The sequence below is a fragment of the Ursus americanus genome, chromosome 34 (assembly GCF_024610735.1).
Source record: "Ursus americanus isolate L20-20 chromosome 34, mUrsAme1.1.p, whole genome shotgun sequence".
Taxonomy (NCBI): Eukaryota; Metazoa; Chordata; class Mammalia; order Carnivora; family Ursidae; genus Ursus; species Ursus americanus.
The window spans coordinates 11,089,197-11,107,255 of record NC_142160.1 but is presented as its reverse complement, the minus strand read 5'-3'; the positions used below and the strand labels follow the sequence as shown (position 1 = coordinate 11,107,255).

General features: G+C 44.4%; 1 protein-coding gene across 2 annotated transcripts in view; it reads right to left on the bottom strand.

Annotated features, from left to right (window-relative positions):
• Positions 1-18,059, bottom strand: part of ENTREP1 (endosomal transmembrane epsin interactor 1) — a 60,112-nt gene that overhangs the window by 9,405 nt on the left and 32,648 nt on the right. For both annotated transcript variants that reach the window (XM_045772436.2, XM_045772435.2), the window contains 4 exons: positions 13,789-13,899; positions 6,365-6,493; positions 4,668-4,775; positions 4,446-4,579 (listed from right to left, as the gene is read on the bottom strand). In XM_045772436.2, coding sequence (XP_045628392.2) covers positions 4,446-4,579; positions 4,668-4,775; positions 6,365-6,493; positions 13,789-13,899 — 482 coding nt within the window. The remainder of the gene's footprint in view (positions 1-4,445; positions 4,580-4,667; positions 4,776-6,364; positions 6,494-13,788; positions 13,900-18,059) is intronic.

The following is an 18,059-nucleotide window of genomic DNA, read 5'->3' as shown; positions in this document are numbered from 1 at the left end:
AATCATATACAGCTTGGTGACTACAGTTAATAATACTGTATTCCCTATTTGAAAGTCACTAAGAGAGTAAACCCTAGAAGTTTTCATCCCAAGAAAAACAATCCCATAATGATGTGCGCTGACGGATGTTAACTAGCCGTATGGTGGTCGTCACTCTACAATACAGACAAATATGGAATCATTAGGCTGACCACCTGAAGCTCATAGAATGTTCTAGGTCAATTACATCCCATTTTAAAAAGACGCAAGGAAGACCAGAAAACCCGTGGAGTATTAGAGAATGAAAATAAGAGGTAATAGCAAAAGTTTAATGTCCATTTTTGAAATATGAAAATAGACAGAAGCTGAAGGAGACAGGTGAAAGATTCTGGGCCAGCTGCACACAAGGGCTGCTGCTTTTTTTTTTTCCCCCCAGAAAGGTGCTCTGTGGATTCATGGTTTTTTCCTTTTATTCCTGCACCCGTTTACAAAAATGCAGTGGAGGAAAAAAAGTTGGAAAAGATGTGATGTTCTTTTTTCATAGCAGTAAAACCAGTGAACGAGGGGACTTGCTTTACACAGTGAGCCCTTGGGACTCCCTCCGTCCTCTCCAGAGGGCCGGTCTTCAATCCTGAATTAGCATGAGCCCATGAGCTGTCTTTCTAGCATTCCCTTGGCTCCCCCCCTCAGCCAGCTCTCCCCATTTCTCCACTGCTGTGTCCTCCCCAGGAAAGTGAATACCCCCAGCTCTGCCTGTTGGTTTATTAGCTCTGGTGGTTTTGATATTCCCCACCCAATGGCTACCTGTGAGTTCACAGAGAAGAGAGGGTTTGCTTGGAGCCAGGAGGTCAAAGGAACAGACTTCCATTTTTGACCTTAAACGACCATGGAATCCCTTTAAGAAGTGGGGGAAGGGGACACATTTTCTTTAAATCCACTGCAAATGAATGACTTCTTCTGGTGGTTACTATAATGACCAAGAAAGCCTCCATGTGACAGAAAGTTGCTTTCCTTTGAAGCAGCTCTCGTATTTCACATCTTCTGGGTACAAAGGGATCTGTGGGGGGAAACAGGTGTGCTATGTCCTGGCAGGTGTTTTCCTGATCCCTTATGGCCCCCAACAGGTAGAATCACCTGGGGAGGTTTGCAGACTATGGGAGGCCCAGGCCTCGCCTCTAGAAATTCTGCTCTAATTGCCTGTGGTGGGGCCCACACAGATAAGAAGAGATTTTGATCTCTTAAAAATCAGCTAAGCGGCAATGTGACACCACAAGTGAATGAGGAAGCTGGGCCTCAGAAACGGTAAGAGACGCCCCAGGGTCACCCTGGTAAGAGACTCCAGAACCTGGGCTCTTTCAAGTTCACCCCAAACTCTCCAGGAAGCCTTCACTGGTTCATGCTCGTGAGCACCGAGGACGACAGGAAACCCAGAGCCTGCAAACTGTGTTCTGCGCAAGTTGACAACGAGGCTTTGAGAACTCATGCGAGGGGTATGCGGCAACCAAGACGACCAAAGAGTGGTCCTCCCTTGTGTGCTGGGAAGGCGGTGGGGCGCACAGGGCACGGAGTCACCCACCAGCAGAGCCTGGCTCCACCTGAGTCTGGGTTCTGAACTTCATGAGGAAAGAGAATGAGTTTATTATGTTCACCACCGAGGAATAAATGCCTGTGTTCAGTTTTCCATAATCTTCCCTCTCCTGTAACACATTATGTCCCTAGGGTACAACCAGATTCCCCAGCCACGTAATAGCTGGAAGGCTCTCGTTTTTGATCCCAGCTCCAACCAATTTCTGAGGATGGGGGTGGGGGAAAGGCTCCCTGGGGTCGTGGAGGAGGAGCACACAGCCCCGACTGTCCTTACAAATCAAGTCACAAGGCAGAAACCCATCTTTGGATGGAAACCTTCACCGCAATCAGGTTTCTGTTTATGGCGGTAATTTGAGAAGTCCTTTCTCAAGGAGGGGACCAAGGCATGAAGTGGTTGTATTTATAGAAGGTAAATAAATAAACTTCTCTGAGAGGTCATAATACCTTGCAGGAAGTGGGGAATTTGCATTGTGTGAAAACTCTGCACGTAACCTGTTATGGAAATATTAAAGAAAACATCTGTTACTATTCTTGCCTGCCTGCTTATAAGAAAGAAAATTACCAATTGGGGTCAAACAGTTAGTGTCTATAAAGTGGATGTATAAGAATCTAGCAAACTTGGTCAAATGTCAAAATACCTTTGATACAATATGTCTCTAAAGGTGAATAAATGTAGCCATTTTAACAAGGAAAGTGGACCGTCCTCTGGTATTGGGAGGATTTCAGAAAATGAGGCTGTTTGCCTGTTGGAGATATGATCTAGACCTCCAGGTATATACGTTAGGCCTAGCAGTGTCTTTTTTCCACAAGGATGTATTACTTTAACACCCTCCCCCATGTTCCTTCCAGAAAGTTCTGAATGGTGAAGCCCTTGGTGAAAACTTGGTGAGAAGCTTGTCTGGATTTGGGGAACGGCAGTCTCAGGATTCAGAGGGGCGAATCCAGGGATGCGCGTGCATCCCAGAGTGGAAATATCCACACTGATAAGCACTACTATGGAAGAACCCACAAGAGAAATGGAAGAGAGAACGGAAGGCAGGGGAGGGGCGGTCTACAGGACACGGGCGGGCAGCTCGACTCCTACACCCGAGTGAGTCACTTTCCCTTTCTGCCACTGCAGGAAATTAAATCTGTCTGTTGCCTCCTCTTAGGTCAACCAAGGGCTCACCTACAATCTCAGAGAGCCAATTAATTCTCCTTCTCGAAGAGGGCATTTCTCTTTCCAACCATGAAATAACAGGCTTTTTCTTTCTTTATTTATTTTTTTTAGTGCCTTCCAACATGTCCCTCTGCACACAGCCCAAGACTGGGCTAAGGTATGAGCAAATGTGTCCTTTGGTACACAACGAGTATGTCTCTCTGGCCCCTGTAATTCTTGGCTCATTTCCTAATACACGAGGAAAGTCATCCTAACCCCCCAAGCTTCAAAATTCTAGTACACTGCCCCCTGAACAAAAGGGAGGCTGAATTTCCCCCCGTGCACCCACGGGCGCCCCTCCAACTTTGTGGCCATCTTGAGCTCCCCCTAGGTGGGTGAGGAGGGGAGGGTGTGGAGGTGGGGTGTAGGCATGACTCTGAGTAACAGGTTGCGAGGTTCCCCGTGGAAAAGAACGTTAACAGTGTCTGGGTGGTAGCTCCCGCTGGTGACCTGCTTCAAAGCCCCATGGGGACGCTCTGAGTATTAACAAGTGAATTTCCAAAAACCCCAAGGCTGGTACATTTATTTGTTTGATGACTCTCCATGCGTACCTTGGGGATTAAAGGTAGAAATTCCTGGCCCTCTGAATCTCAAGCTGAAGACATAAGTCTTTCTTACAGAATTGAGAGGTTTTCTTTTGGAAGCTTAAATATCATTTGCTTATCCTTGAAATTCGGCTTAAGATCACTTCACCCACGTAGCCAACCCTGACTGGCTGACTCTTCCTTCTTTTATGATCCTTGCAACACTCATCTGTAATGACCTAGACTGCGAGCTCCTGGAGAGGGGAAGGAGGCAGGTCTAAGTCATCCGGAATGTCACCAACCCAGCGGGGTGACTAGTCAGCTGCAGAGGACTGATTAAATGTTTGTCAAATGAATAAACAAAGTCATTCTTTAGAGAGGTACAATTCTAGAAGTCTCTAACAATCAGATGTACGCACGCAGCATTTCCTTCTGCGGACAGTCATTTCTAAGATTTAAGAAACAAATGATAAACTTGGAGCTAGAATTTGAAAAAGGAAATCAGCGTGGTGTCTATTCTTTCTAGACCAGGGAGAAGTCATGAATAATTAATCTTTTTTTAATGGCTGGGAAGAGTCATGATTTGGGGACCCGCTGATGGTGTTATAATGAACAACGGTTCGGCCTGAGCGCGTTTCCAGGACAACAGCAGCTCTCAATCAAGTCACATGACAGCGGCTGTCTCACTGGGTGTCAGTTTTCCTGGGAAGCTAATTGAAATGGAAAAAAGTATATCCTTAGGTCAAGGTGGGACTTTTCTTTGGTTTCAAGCCATTTATCACACAAAAGAGCAGGGTGAGGAAGGGGAATAGAAATTCCTAAAAAGGAGTTCCTGGCAGGCTTAGTCAGGTCCAGCACGCGACCCTAGATCTCAGGGTCTGTGAGTTCAAGCCCCACATTGGGCCGGGAGCCTACTTTAAAAAAAAAAGAAGAAGAAGAAGAAGAAGAAGAAAGAAAGAAAGAAAGAAAGAAAGAAAGAAAGAAAGAAAGAAAGAAAGAGAAAGAAAAGGAAAGAAAAAGAAAATCCTGAAAAATAACGCCATCCGTCTAGATCTTGGAGAGAAGTGAGCTCATGCTATGAGTCTTGGAAATCCTTCAGTCCTCCAAACCGAAAGCATCTCACACACAGCTGGGGTGCGGGCACTTAGGAAGGCTACCTGCGGTTCATCCGGGGTGTGCACGAGTAAAATGTTGCAAAATAGGAAGGGGGGGGCACTGGTGGCACGAAGTCATCAGGGTCTGGGATCCGTCCGTGTTCTTCTACTTCTTCGGCAGAAATCTGAGATTCATCCTAATGAAACAGCACCTTGGTTAGTCAACAGCCTTCACAGCAAAGGCTCTGTGGGACACGGTCATGGGGCCACCTTGTATGGACTTACAATGCAGGATCTTCGGGCTGCAAATATCTGGAGGTAGCGAAGGGCAGCTGCCACCAAGCAGACAGTGGTGGTCAGGGCGTTCAAGGCACACAGGGCGAAAAGGACTTTCTAGAACAAGGAAACAGTAACACCACTGAGCACGTCAAAGCTGATGACCAGAAGGCAATAGAAAAACTTTTTTAAAGAATAATAATGATGTCCCAATAAGGCAATTCTCATGGGAAAATACAGGCCAAGGACTTTGATGTTTGGCTCAGCCTAAGTGCCAAATAAATACTGGTTATTGATATGACTCTCGTGCAGTCATACGCGCTTCCTAATTTTAAAAACTAACTTTTGAGCTTTCCTATCCCAGAAAACCCTGGTATGACAATTTTTCTTTTTGCCAGCTCAGAATATTGTCTAGAAATGTTCCTTCCAGGAGAGCAATGAGTGTCTCTTCTGACATTGGTGTCCCCAGTGATAGCAATTCCCAGCCTCCCACCGGGGTCGGCCTGCTGACTTATCTGTGGCCACAGACTCTATTTCGGGAGCACCTGGCAGAGCTCCCCTGTGCACCCAACTACAACAGTGTGGGGCGCAGGCCAGCCAGAGTGTAAAGAGGGCGTCTCTTCTCTAAACCCACGTCTCAAAATAGCAGTAAGGGCAATTCCAAAAGTTTCTGTTGCCACAGTCCTGGCTCCTTAGCAAGGCTTCCCCCAAGACGGGTCCTGGCTCAGAAAGTTTGAGGGTGACTCAGCTACCAGAAATCCAGAAGCCAAAGATAGAAGGCCACTTTTCCATTCTACACAATTCAGAGAGCTGGCAGCTGAGAGATTCCTCCTCGGAACAAAAAACAAACCCAAAACAAAGATCTGAAGAAAGCCCTCAGCGAGGGATTACCCAGAAGCTAACACCTCCAGGTTCACCAACTGATCTTGTCACTCACTGGGCTCGAGAGCCGTTAAGTCAGGACTCAACTCTTGTCCAATTCCCTAATAAAGGGTAATTTTGTACTTCTCTGCAACTGGTATGGTTTTTGATCTCTCGCTTATTATAGCTGCTGCCTGTGAAACAAGAGGTAAGGTGCATGAATTTCCCTTGCGTTTTCTAACCGATTATCTGTCCTAAGCCTCTGTGTCCTGGCTCGGCAGCACCCAACAGCCCATGGGACTCACTGAAGGCAGCAAAGGAGCATCAGAACAAGGACAAATGGGCATGCAGTTTAAAGGTTTTGCTCAAAGCAGGGGCGCCTGGCTGGCACCGCTGGTAAAACGTGCAACTCTTTATCTCAGCTTCGCTAGTTCAAGCCTCACACGGGTGTGAAGCCTCCTTTAAAAAAATCGACTTAAGGTTTTGCTAAAAGCTGTATCATCTACGTGTAGCTACATCGTGCGTCAGTATGAATGGATATGCATGCATATAAATACATATACACATAAATGTATGTATTTAGACCCCTTCACATTTTTTGCTATCTTGTAATTCTTCGACACAAAGAAAGCCATCCATGCATCATTTAAAAGACACACAGTCATCCATGCTTCTTCCTGAAGTCACTTCTGTCTCTGGGTCACTGATGAGCGTTGGCTCCTATCCGCTTTCAGCAGCGCAATTGTTTGAGGGAGGTAAGAGACTGGGGATATTTCTAGTAACTTTGCCTTCTCTGACGGCTCTGTAGTGTATTTACTGGTGGGGGTGGGACCCACTCGAGGTACCTTTAGTAGAAGGTGAACAGCACTGCAAGGCTGAACCGGAAAGAGTTTCAAGGCATTTTCTTTGTCCGTGCATTTGGCTGGTTGAAATTCTTCGCAACAGAAGCAAATCTTGCCTTCCCCTAAGTCCACCTAAAGGGGGAAAAGGCAGAACCATAATTTAATTATTGAGAATAAATACCACTGGAGAACCAATCCCACAGAACGAGGGTTCCGAGCTGGGCAGTGTCTGGATCCATCCGCGTGGGCGGGGGTATGCTGTTGTAAGGACAAGGCTATTTCTTGAACATGCTAATGCCCGCTGCAGGTCAGCCGGGAACCCAGGCTGATGAAGCACACACCAGCTTAGGATTAATGATCACTTTGCCACAGAGGTGGGGAGCACATGACAAAATGCACCTTGGCACTTAAAGTACGGTTGCTGGATAAACTATGGGACAGCCAGTTAAAAAACTAGTAGCAGTTTATTTGAAACTCAGGTTTAATTGGGCGCTCTGTGTTTTTACTTGCTCAATCTCGTAACTCTAGCTTAAATCTTCCTCTTGCAAATGACACTCATCGCTTTAGCTCACATTTCATTGCCAAAGCGAAGCTTAAGGCCCTACCTAACTCCAAGAAGGCAAGGAAGCTTAAGCTGCCATGTGCCTGTGAGAAACACAGGGTGTATCTGGGGAACAGTAGCCCTAAACCGTGTAGGCTTAAGCAGATCTCTCAGTTTGACATCTTCATTGTGGTCACAGAGTTGAAGTGATAACACCAGTGATGAGTAATCTCATATTTGTAGTGAAATGTTTTGCAAACTTTTACCCACTTTTCGAAGTTTCCCTTGAATCGAGTTGCGAAAATAAGCAACACTTGGTTTCAGCTAATTAAGACCCATAATTTGGGAGCAGAGGTTCATTCTTTACTTGCTTTCCCTTTTGCGTTGTTGGAGTTGGCTATTCTATTTTGATTAAAAGGGAGAGCCATGTCTTTTTCATACTTGCTAACTTAATCAGGCAGCTTTGACGTCACTAGCTGCAGCATTCTTCAGGAATCTTTACGAATAACTGAACATCTACAGTGTTCGAGTTACTTAAAAGAAAAAAGAGTCTTTTTTTTTTAATTGAATTAAAATTCTTACCTTCTAACCAAACTTACCCCGTAGTTACCCTCTAGTAACAAATTAATGGTATTTTTCCAAATTAAGAGAAAATATAGTTCCTTATAAGATAAGTTGATTAGGAAGCAAAGGGAAAAATTTCCACTAAAGATTACACATTTTTTTGGTTTTGGGTTTCTCTTTCTTTGGATGTGAAACTTACTTACATACACGCAAAATTTACACACACAAATCTTAAGCATACCATTTGCAGAATTTTAAGCAATGCATACCCTTGTGCACCCCAAACCCTTATCAACATACAGAACATAGCATCACCAGAGAAAATTCCATCACGCCCTTCCCCATCAATCCCTGCCCCCACCCTCCTCCAGGCAAACACTGTTTTGATTTTTTCCACAAGGATTAGTTTTGCCTCTTCCAAAACTCCATGGATCCTGCAACATTTTTTATTCTCCGTCCCTAAACCACATTGAAAGGGGATACATTATTATATCAAACACCGATGCCCAGAATTTGATATAAATTCTGCCTCTGATACAAAGAATTACAACCAGAGTTACCTCAATAGACTCCATCTCTATCCATTCATTTCCACTTGGTTTCTGTCCTTTCCTGGTTTGCCCACAGAGACTGCTATCTCCACATGGTCCCCACACCTAGATCTGCAATCCGACCCCCCCCCCCGCCCAGACACACACAAAAGCAAAAGACTGTCTGTGTTTTAATTTTTCTTCCATTGTCTCACATATTGAAGGCACATCCCGGGGCTAACATCTACACTAGATTTTTGCCTTCTTAGGGAAAACTGTGGCCATTCAGACAGGATTTCTCTAGGCAGGGTCTGGACAGGGTGGGATTTCATTTCCTCTCGGGGATCACCGGCTTCCTCTTAGTCCCTCTTCCATGAATCAATAACAGTCCTCACCCTGGGCTAAAGCCAGCAAGCGTTACTCCTGATGGGCTTCTTCCTCTGCAGTCCCGCTGAGGACTCCCTGATTTAATACTAACAGAACTATTTAATAGTTACAAATAAGCAGCCGTCGAGTTGCTGCATTCTGCTCACGCACCCAAGGCCCTCCTCTTCCCAAGCACCAACCACGTTCGCTTTTCTCAACACCATGCAGTGCGGGTTTCCATTTCTTGTACTTAGGTAAGCTTCCAAATCTTACCTAAGGATTTTGCCTCCCTCAGGTAATACTCGGTGTCGTCTTACAAAGCACTCCCCTCCCAGTCAAGTCCATTCTTGGCACAAGGCATTCAGTTAAGAGACAAAGCAGGCCTATGTGGGTTGCACACACACAGGGGGGCATTATTTACACACAGCCTGACTTGTCTATATCTGGAAACCTCAGCTATCCGGAACTTCTGGGGTCAGCTGGTCTGGAGGCAACAATTTTCCAGATGGGTGAAGGTTAATCTCTTTACACAAGGCTTTTGGAAAGCTTAATCATTATCCAAATAAAAATGAAATCCGTGGCTGTGCCCAGCAGACACGGCAGCCCTGAGGCTCTGTGCAAAATGGTGCCAGGCAACAGTGTGTTTTGTGTTTCTTGTTCTTTCTGTTCCTGACCCTTCACCTCCCTTCTTAATCCCGGCTCTGCCCCAGTGTTTCTGCAAAGGTACTCCAACGTCTCTTCGATCTCTTCAACCATCCACAAACAACCCTGTTCAAGCCTGGACATGCAAACCATCCACCCTTCAACCTTGATACTACTATTCCCTGACGCCACTAGGCCCTCCCCGCCCTCTCCTCATCACCAGGAGCATGGTTCTCCACATTGGCTGTTCATTAGCATCTTCTAGAAAGCTTGCAAAACAGGAGGACACCTTCTCTAGCAATGAGGGAACTGCAAGCTAGCATAACGATGAGCTCTCACACCAGCCCCACCAGACTGACGAAAGTTAGAGAGAAATGCTTGCAGCCAAGCAGAGGGTCACTGGTAGAAATCTAAGTTGAACCTTTTAATAAAGGAACAGGGCCTATATTTTAAAATGAAAATACTTATTCCCCAACCACTTTGGAAAGTATTTAGCAGTTTCTTATAAAGTTAGACAGACACACGTTTACCATGTGACTGAGCAAATCCCACAACTACTTATTTACTCAAGAGAAATGAGAATGGGCCCACAAGAAAAACCACAACTGTACAAAAATGTTTGCAGGAGCTCTGTTCATAATACCCCCAAACTGGAAACAGTGGAAATGCCCATCAACAGGAGAGTGGATAAAACAAACCATGATATTTTTATACAATGAAAAACTGACGTGCCAAAAAAACCCCAAAAAACAAAAACCAAGCAACTGACGCAACACAAAATCATGGGTGAATCTCGAAATTGTTATGCTGAGCAAAACAAGACAGACCAAAAGGTACGTACCCTATAACTCCATTCGGGTGAAATGCAAGAACAGGCAAAACTAATGTTCTAGATCTTGTTTGGGGTATGTTCCTGAGTGTATACATTTGTCAAGATGAATGTATACATTGTCAAAACTCAATGAACTGCACGCTTCAGATCTGTGCATTTCATTGTAAATTTTACCTCCATTTAAAAAAACGGAGAGAGTCACCAAAGGGTTGAATGTGTAATTTTTTGAAGAAATGAGACAAACAGAAGAAAAACTACACCCTCTCCACGAGGAACAATCTGGGACCTTCCTCCACCTGGTGAAAAGCACCCAGCGCGATGTGCAGGATGGTATGCGTGGCTCCATTGTGTTGATGGCCAAAACCCAAACCAGCAGACAGCAAGGCAATAGAGAACCAACCTGCTCGAACAAAGACGAGTGTTCAATCTGCAAGTGAGAAAAGCAGTACGCAGGGGAGTGGATACAATACGTCCCGTTTTTGGAAAATAAATCACGATTAGGTCCACCCCCTACATATTTATGTGAGATAATCTGAACATATGGAGGGAGACCCCTAGCTTGTTAGCAGGGATTTGGAGTGACTAGCATGGTGGAGAGGGAATGAGGAAGAGTGTCCCTTTCCCCAAAAAGGTCAAACAGACTCACTAATGAAAAACAACAATTATGATATGGTCCCACTGATGGAAATTGTGTGCTTTTATGCATATATATAAAGAGGTGCCCCAAAAATCCACCAACTGGTTAACAGTGCTTACCCAGAAGAGTGAGATTTCAAATGATTTTTGAGTTCTGTCCTATACTTTTATGACTTGTCCACATTTTTACAGTTTTATAATCAGATAAAATCAGAGTTGGTTTTGTGGTGAGGGAAAAAAGGTATAATTAAAAATACACTTAACATATAAAAAGATATGGATGCCTAGACACCACCCCCCTCCAGGCCAACTGAAAATCAGGCTATGGGGCCCCAGTTAGGGGAGTCTTTACAAAGTTCCCCCCCGGTGAGTCTAATGGGCTCTCAGGGTCGAGAGCCACAGGATTTCTCAGAAAAGTCCATTAACTATACCCTTGACCCCTGCAATCTGGCTTTTGCTTTCTCCAGAGCTACCAAGGCTCATTTCCCACCACTACCCTCTGAGTTCTCTCCTCTCTCGGGCTCCACCCACTCTCCTTATTTATTCATCATTCAAGGTCCATCTCAAATCCTGGTAGTCCTGGTGCCTTTCCTTATCCTCCCCCGGGTACAGGCTTTTCTTTCTTTGCATGCCCCCAGCGCGGTGTCTCACTCTGCCGGCCAAACCCAATGCATCTACCTGCAGCTGGGCACCTATTCATTCCCCCCACAAACACCACTGGAGCGTCTGCCGTGCTAACCCTGTTCCTCTTGCACGTGATAAACTTCTAGGTCAGGAACGAGGTCTGACTTTCCTTTTTACTCTCGGCAGCCTCTCATCAGTGTCTTGACACAGAGAGGCTACAATTCTGCCAAACTGTCTTCCCCATACTGTGACTCTTCACTTTCAGCCTGTGCCTGGTCTCTTTGCCCCTTCTAATTTGCTGTGTGGTTAGTAATTGGAAAACAACACTTTTTTTTTCTGGAAACTCTGTATGTGAAGGAGTGGGAGGCAGTGCAGGGGGCCTTTGGGAACTCCCAAAATAAGAGAGAAGCAGACACTGCCCTTGGGGAGATCCCAGCTCAGAAGAACGGAGAAGACAGGTGTATGAATGTCTCTAGTACAAAAAATGAAAAGGATAAATACCTGAGAGATGTACATATAGGACGTTCTAGAAGGTGATCTTTCCTGGGGGTTCAGGGACTGGTTCCTAAAGGAGATAATCTCTGAATGGGGCTGTAAAGGACTGATATGATTTGGAGGAACAAGGACTGAGGGAGAGGGAATTTGGGGGGAGAGATAGTGTTGTTAAAACTACGAAAGTAGGGCAATGCCAGGCAGGCTTTGGAGCAATGACAGGGAGTTAAGCTGCCTCCGGGAGCGAGCAGGACAAGGGTGAATTGCAGGGGGCCTTACACACCAGAAAAGGCTGTGAGCCTGGGATCCCGTAACGTAAGGTTAATAAACAATGGGGTGACAAAATCAGAAAAGGAGAAAAGAAGGGTTAAGAAAGAGCAATGGAGGGGCGCCTGGGTAGCGCAGTCGTTAAGCGTCTGCCTTCGGCTCAGGGCGTGATCCTGGCGTTCCGTGATCAAGTCCCACATCGGGCTCCTCGGCTGGGAGCCTGCTTCTTCCTCTCCCTCTCCCCTGCTGTGTTCCCTCTCTCGCTGGCTGTCTGTCACATAAATAAATAAAATCTTTAAAAAAAAAAAAAAAAGAAAGAGCAATGGGTTTGTGGTGGGTCTCTGAGGAGTCCTCCTACTGGGGAAGGCCAGGGCTTTATCACAGCACTTTGAGAAATGTGGTCCCTCCTCCGCTGGCGTCCCCCTGGTTTCTAAGGGGCAATACGGCCTTGTCACCAAGTTCCAAATAGATGAGATTGACTACAACTTCTCAAGAGCCCCGTTCTTTTGCTCTGAGCCACACGGAGGTACTTGTCATTGAGAAGTCCTTTTAGAAAGTTCAAAGATGATGGGGCTAGCCCCGTGATGGGTTTTAAGGAGGGCACGTATCGCATGGAGCACTGGGTGTTACACACAAACAATGAATCATGGAACACGACATCAAAAACTAATTATGTGCTGTACGGTGACTAACACAACATAATAAGAAAAATTAATTAATTAATTAATTAAATAAAAATATAAACCTGGGGGGGGGAAAGAAAGTTCAAAGATGGCCAGTAATTGGTTATACACCCAAAAGAATTGAAAGCAAGGTCTCAAAGGTCCCATTTCTGTGGTTAAAAAAATTATATGGTATATGCATGCAATGGAATATTATTCAAGTCTTAAAAAGTTAAGAAATTCTGCCACATGCTACAACAGGCAGACATGTTGAGGACATCAGGCTAAGTGAAATAAGCCAGTCACAGAAAGACACATGCTGGGGCGCCTGGGCGGCTTGGTGGGTTAAGCATCCGCCTTTGGCTCAGGTCCTGATGCTCAGCAGGGACTTTGCTTGTCCTTCTCCCTTTGCCCCTCCCCCGCTCATGTTCTCTCTCAAATAAACAAATAAAATCTCAAAAAAAAAAAAAAAAGATACATGCTGTGGAATTCCAGTGAGATCAGGTGTCTAGAGTAGTTCCATTCAAAGAGTCAGAAAGGAGAGGCACGGTTGCCAGAGGCAGGGCCCAGGTGGGAAGGGTAGGGGGAGGGCCTGGAGGGCGGGGGAGCTGTTTAATATGGATAGAGTTTCAGTTTTGCAACAAGAAAAATGTCCTGGAGATTGGTTGCACAACAACGTGAATGTACTTCAGCTACTCAACTCTTAAAAATCAAGATGGTACATTTCATGCTACGACATGCATTTTACCCCAGTCAAAAATTAAAAGAAATTCTTCGGAGATTTTGCAGGCCCACAACCTCTTAGCCACAATCCTGAAATTCCAAGAGCCCTGGAAAGCGGAAGTTGTGACTACAGCCTGCTGCCCCAGAGTGCTACAGGGGAAGTAGCGTACGCGGCAGGTTTATCTTCTCCAAATCGGGCAAACTCTGAACGCTGAAACGCAGCCGGCCTCCGGAGGTTTCGCAGCAAGGACTGCTGACCTGTATTCTGATCATCTCCGTTTTTCCTCTTCGGATGAGAGCAGACCGATACTGCTGGTGGTCACCTGACTGACCCGTTCCCTAACTAGCGACACGGTATCTTACTGTGGTTGCAGCGCTCTGCTAGCTGGTCCCAGCTTTGGAAAAAGAAAGGCCCGAAGTCGGTCAGGGGAAGTGGGAAAATGAAACAAAGAGCAGGTTTCACTCCAGGGTGCTGCCAGGCGCATGCTGCCCCCCCATTCCCCCACCCCCAGAAAGCAGGTGCACAGCGATGGTTTAGGACAACTTACCAGATCACACCTGGGCACGCTGGACACAAACTGGGCCCCCTGGCAGCCGAGAATAAATCCAGCTAGGTTTAAGAGGACACACACCACAGAGAGCAGCACAAAGAGATTCACCTGAAGTGGCAGGAAAAGAGGCCGTTAGAAAAGACAACAGCTAAATTCAGAGAGGCTTTCGTCTGAGCTAAAAATAAAATTCATATTCTCTTCCCAGAGGACACACATTTTTTTTAAAAAGTCTGAACTATGTTCTTAATGTACCAACCTTCTGTTCATGTTGTAGAATTTTTAAATTTTTAACTTTTAAACTGTGCCGAGGAAGACCACTGACTCTCAAGTCTTCTCAATAATCTCAAGTCCCTAATTTTTTTTTTCTGCCTTTTTTCTGACACCCTCAGCTCTGATCTGTTCGTTGCATTAAACCGTGGCCAATTCTTCCTTGAGCCATCGCTATTTTTTTTTTTTTTTTTTTGAGTTTTGCAGGATCAATGGTAAGTGGACAAATGGAGAATTCCAGCATGTAAGTGGAACCCAGGAAAGTCAGAGCACTCAGCCCTTCCTGGCCGGAAGTGTCAGTATAGAAGTAAAAACAAAGGTAAGTCTTTTCTCAGTTCCACACAGGGTAGGTACTAAAGAATAAGTCTATAGTGATCTTCTATGTACTTTTCTCCGAAGCTAAATGTTCCAAACGTTACACTAAATAATTCAGGATTAACAGAAATCAACCAAGAAGCCAGATTTTACTTAGTGCCAATCAGAGGCTACTACAGCTTTCCAACTTGAGAACTATATTATCCAAATCAAATCTTATCGCCAATATAAAAGGTTGGAGCTAATGATGATCAGTGTTAGAACCAGGCCTCAGTTCGGGTAGCTAATGCCAGAGTTGGCCGGTGAGACGCTTGTTCTTTGTTACTGGTATTCCAAGAAGCTTGAGAACATCTCCCCTAAACCCATGTTATGAGTCAATATTTACTATCACATGATGCCCCTTTTCCTAAGAGGAATTCTTCCTGCCTCTCCAGGAGTAGTCTGGCCTCTGCTTCTCTCCTTGTTTTGTAAATCTGTAAAAGGACTATGCACTCTGTCATCAAATCTTGTGGGAAATGCTGGCCGCGGCTGCTGTCCTACTGTTTCTCATGATTCGTCAGTGTCTGTAGGGCTTAACTGGATCAGCAGAGAGCTCGGCCCCTCCAGCACTATGTCAGTCATCACCATGCCAAAGCTTTGGAGAATGAGGATGCCCAGTTGGCCAAGGACAGAACATGATCTTCTTACCTGGGCTTCTCCTATGCACTGGCAGCTGCTACTCAAAGAGACCTAAGACATCTGGAATCTTCATACCCAGCAACAAAATTATTGTTACTATGGGGAAGTCTAACTTTCCTTCGAAAATTATCTTTTCATGCAATCTCAGATGCCTTGAAAAGAAAGCGTGGTTATAATCCTTATGCCCACCAGCACATCATAAACCTTCCTAACTCTGGGGTGCCTGGGTGGCTCAGTCGGTTGAGCAGGACTCTTGGTTTCGTCTCAGGTCATGATCTCAGGGTCTTGAGATCAAGCCCCACGTGGGGCTCTTGTCTGCTTCTCCCTCTGCCTCTGCTCCTCCCCCATTCTCTCTCTCTCAAATAAATAAAATCTTTAAAATAAATAAATAAATAAATAAATAAATAAATAAATAAATAAATAAAAACTAGATCTTCATAACTAAAAATTAGCAGCATCAGATATAGAAAGAGTGAGGGTTCATTACTTCCAGCACGGGTCTCCAATCTCTTTTTTTTTTTATAATACTATTTTCTGATTATATTATGTTAGTCACTATACAGTACATCCCTAGTTTTTGATGTAAAGTTCCATGATTCATTACTTTCCAAATCTCTTTATTAAAACCTTCAATTCAGCTCAGCAAATGACAGTGAAGAAAACCAACAGGCAAGCCACAGACCGGGAGAAAATATCTCATGCCTATATTAAACAAAGAACCTTTATTCAGGATATAAAAGTAACTCCTCAATTCAATAAAAAAAAAAAAGACACCACAAAAAAAAAAAATCAGGCAAAAGAACGGATATTTCACAAAGGAAGATATAGGAGTGGCTGATAAGCACATGAAAAGTTACTCAACATCCTTAGTCACCACGAATGCAAACTAAAACCACAGTGAGATAACACTTCGCATAGTTGGTTAAAATCAGGAAGAATGACAACATCAAGTGTTGGTGAGGACTGGGAGCACATGGACTCTCCCGCATTGCTTGTCTGAGTATAAAACGGTGCTACCACTTCCTAAAAACTAAATAGAAACCTCCCATGCCAAAGAATTCCAAATACAGTTGACCCTTGTACAATGCAGGGCTGAGGGGTGCCAACCCCCAACCTCTGCACACAGTGCAAAATCGGAGTATGACTTCTGACTGCCCATAAACTTGACTATTAATAGCCTATTATTGACCAGAAGCCTTGCCAATGACATAGTTGATGAACATATATTTTGCATATGATGTGTATTATATATTGTATTCTTACAATAAAGTAAGAGAAAAGAACATGTTACTAAGAAAATCATAAGGAAGAGAAAATATATTTACAAAACTGTACTGTATTTATTAGAAACAAAATCTGGGGGTGCCTGGGTGGCTCAGTCGGTTGAGCGTCTGCCTTCTGCTTGGGTCATGATCCCAGCATCCTGGGATGGAGCCCTGCACTGGGGTCCCTGCTGAGCAGGGAGTCTGCTTCTCCCCATTCCTCTGCGTGCTCAAGTACTCTCTCTCTCTCAAATAAATAATCTTAAAGAAAAGAAAAGAAAAGAAAAGAAAAGAAAAGAAAAGAGAAAAAAAAAGTCTGCATGTAAGTGGACCCATGCAGTTCAGACTCCTGCTGTTCAAAGCTCAACTGTGATTTATGGAGATACTCAACGCTCAACTCCCTACTCCTCAAGTATGGGTTGTACCAGGTGAGTTCCTTCCAAAGAATACAGAATGGAAAGGAGAGGGGGAGCAATCTTTCGGGGGAGAAACCTGACAAACATGACATCAACCAGGGGACCAAGGTTAATATCACTGATAAGTCATGTGGACGGCATGTACCCTTGATGTGATGTGATGAAGATGGCGTTTTACCTCCGTGTTCTTCCTCTGCCGAACCGATGATAACCTCAGTCTAACCATGAGAAAAACATCAGACAATCCCAATTGAGGTCCATGCTACAAAATACCTGGCAAGTACTCCTCAAAATGGTCAAGGTCATCAAAAACAAGGGAAGTCTGAAAAACCATCACTGCCAAGCGGAGCCTAAGGAGACATGACAGGCAAACATAATGTGGTATCCTAGGCTGGGATAACAGACAGAAAAAGAACGTTAGATATAAATAAGGAAATCTGAAGAGTATGGATTTTAGTTGATAATAATTTATCAATATTGGTTCGTTAGTTGTGACAAATGTACTACACTAAGGTAAGATGTCAATGATGGGGAAACTGCGTATGGTGTATATAGGACCTCTCTCTATTATCTTTGAAATACTTCTGTAAATCTAAAACTATACTACAGTAGAACATGGATTTAAAAACTGCAAAAAAAAAATCTGAATATACGCCTACCTTATGTATGACCCGCTATTCCACTCTTAGGAAATGACCCAGAGAAATAAGTGCAGTTACCCACAAAAAGACTTACAGAAGAATGCTTACAGCAGCTTTATGCATATTAGACCAAAAATGAAAATAACTCAAAATATCCAACAGCAGGAGACTAAGTAAACAAATTGTGGTATTTTCAAACAGTGGAATACTTCTTGCAAAAAAAAGGAACACACTACTGATACACAGCAACACAACGCAGTTCCAAGACCTTGAGTGAAGTAAGCCAGATGTTATAAGCTTCCACAGACATGAAGTTCAAGGATAGACCAAATAATCAGGGGGTAGAAATCAGAAGAGGGGTGCCTATTTGGTAGGGGGAGGGGACTGACTGAGAAGAAAGAGGAGAATTTTCTGAAACAACAGAAATGTTCCATTTGTTGTTTTGAATGTTGGCTACATCAGTGTATCCAACTCTCAAAACTCAGCTAACTCAACACTTACGATTGGAGATTTATATAAATAATATTTTCTATATTAAAAAGAAAGGAAGAAAGACAATTCTGAATCCACCTGCCAAGACAGGAGTGTGAGATCATACAATGAACGGGGCTACTTCTGGAGTGTCAGAATAACAAACAAGTTGAGAGAATGCTCCAGAGATTAGCTGCCTGGTAGACTTAGCTTCTCTC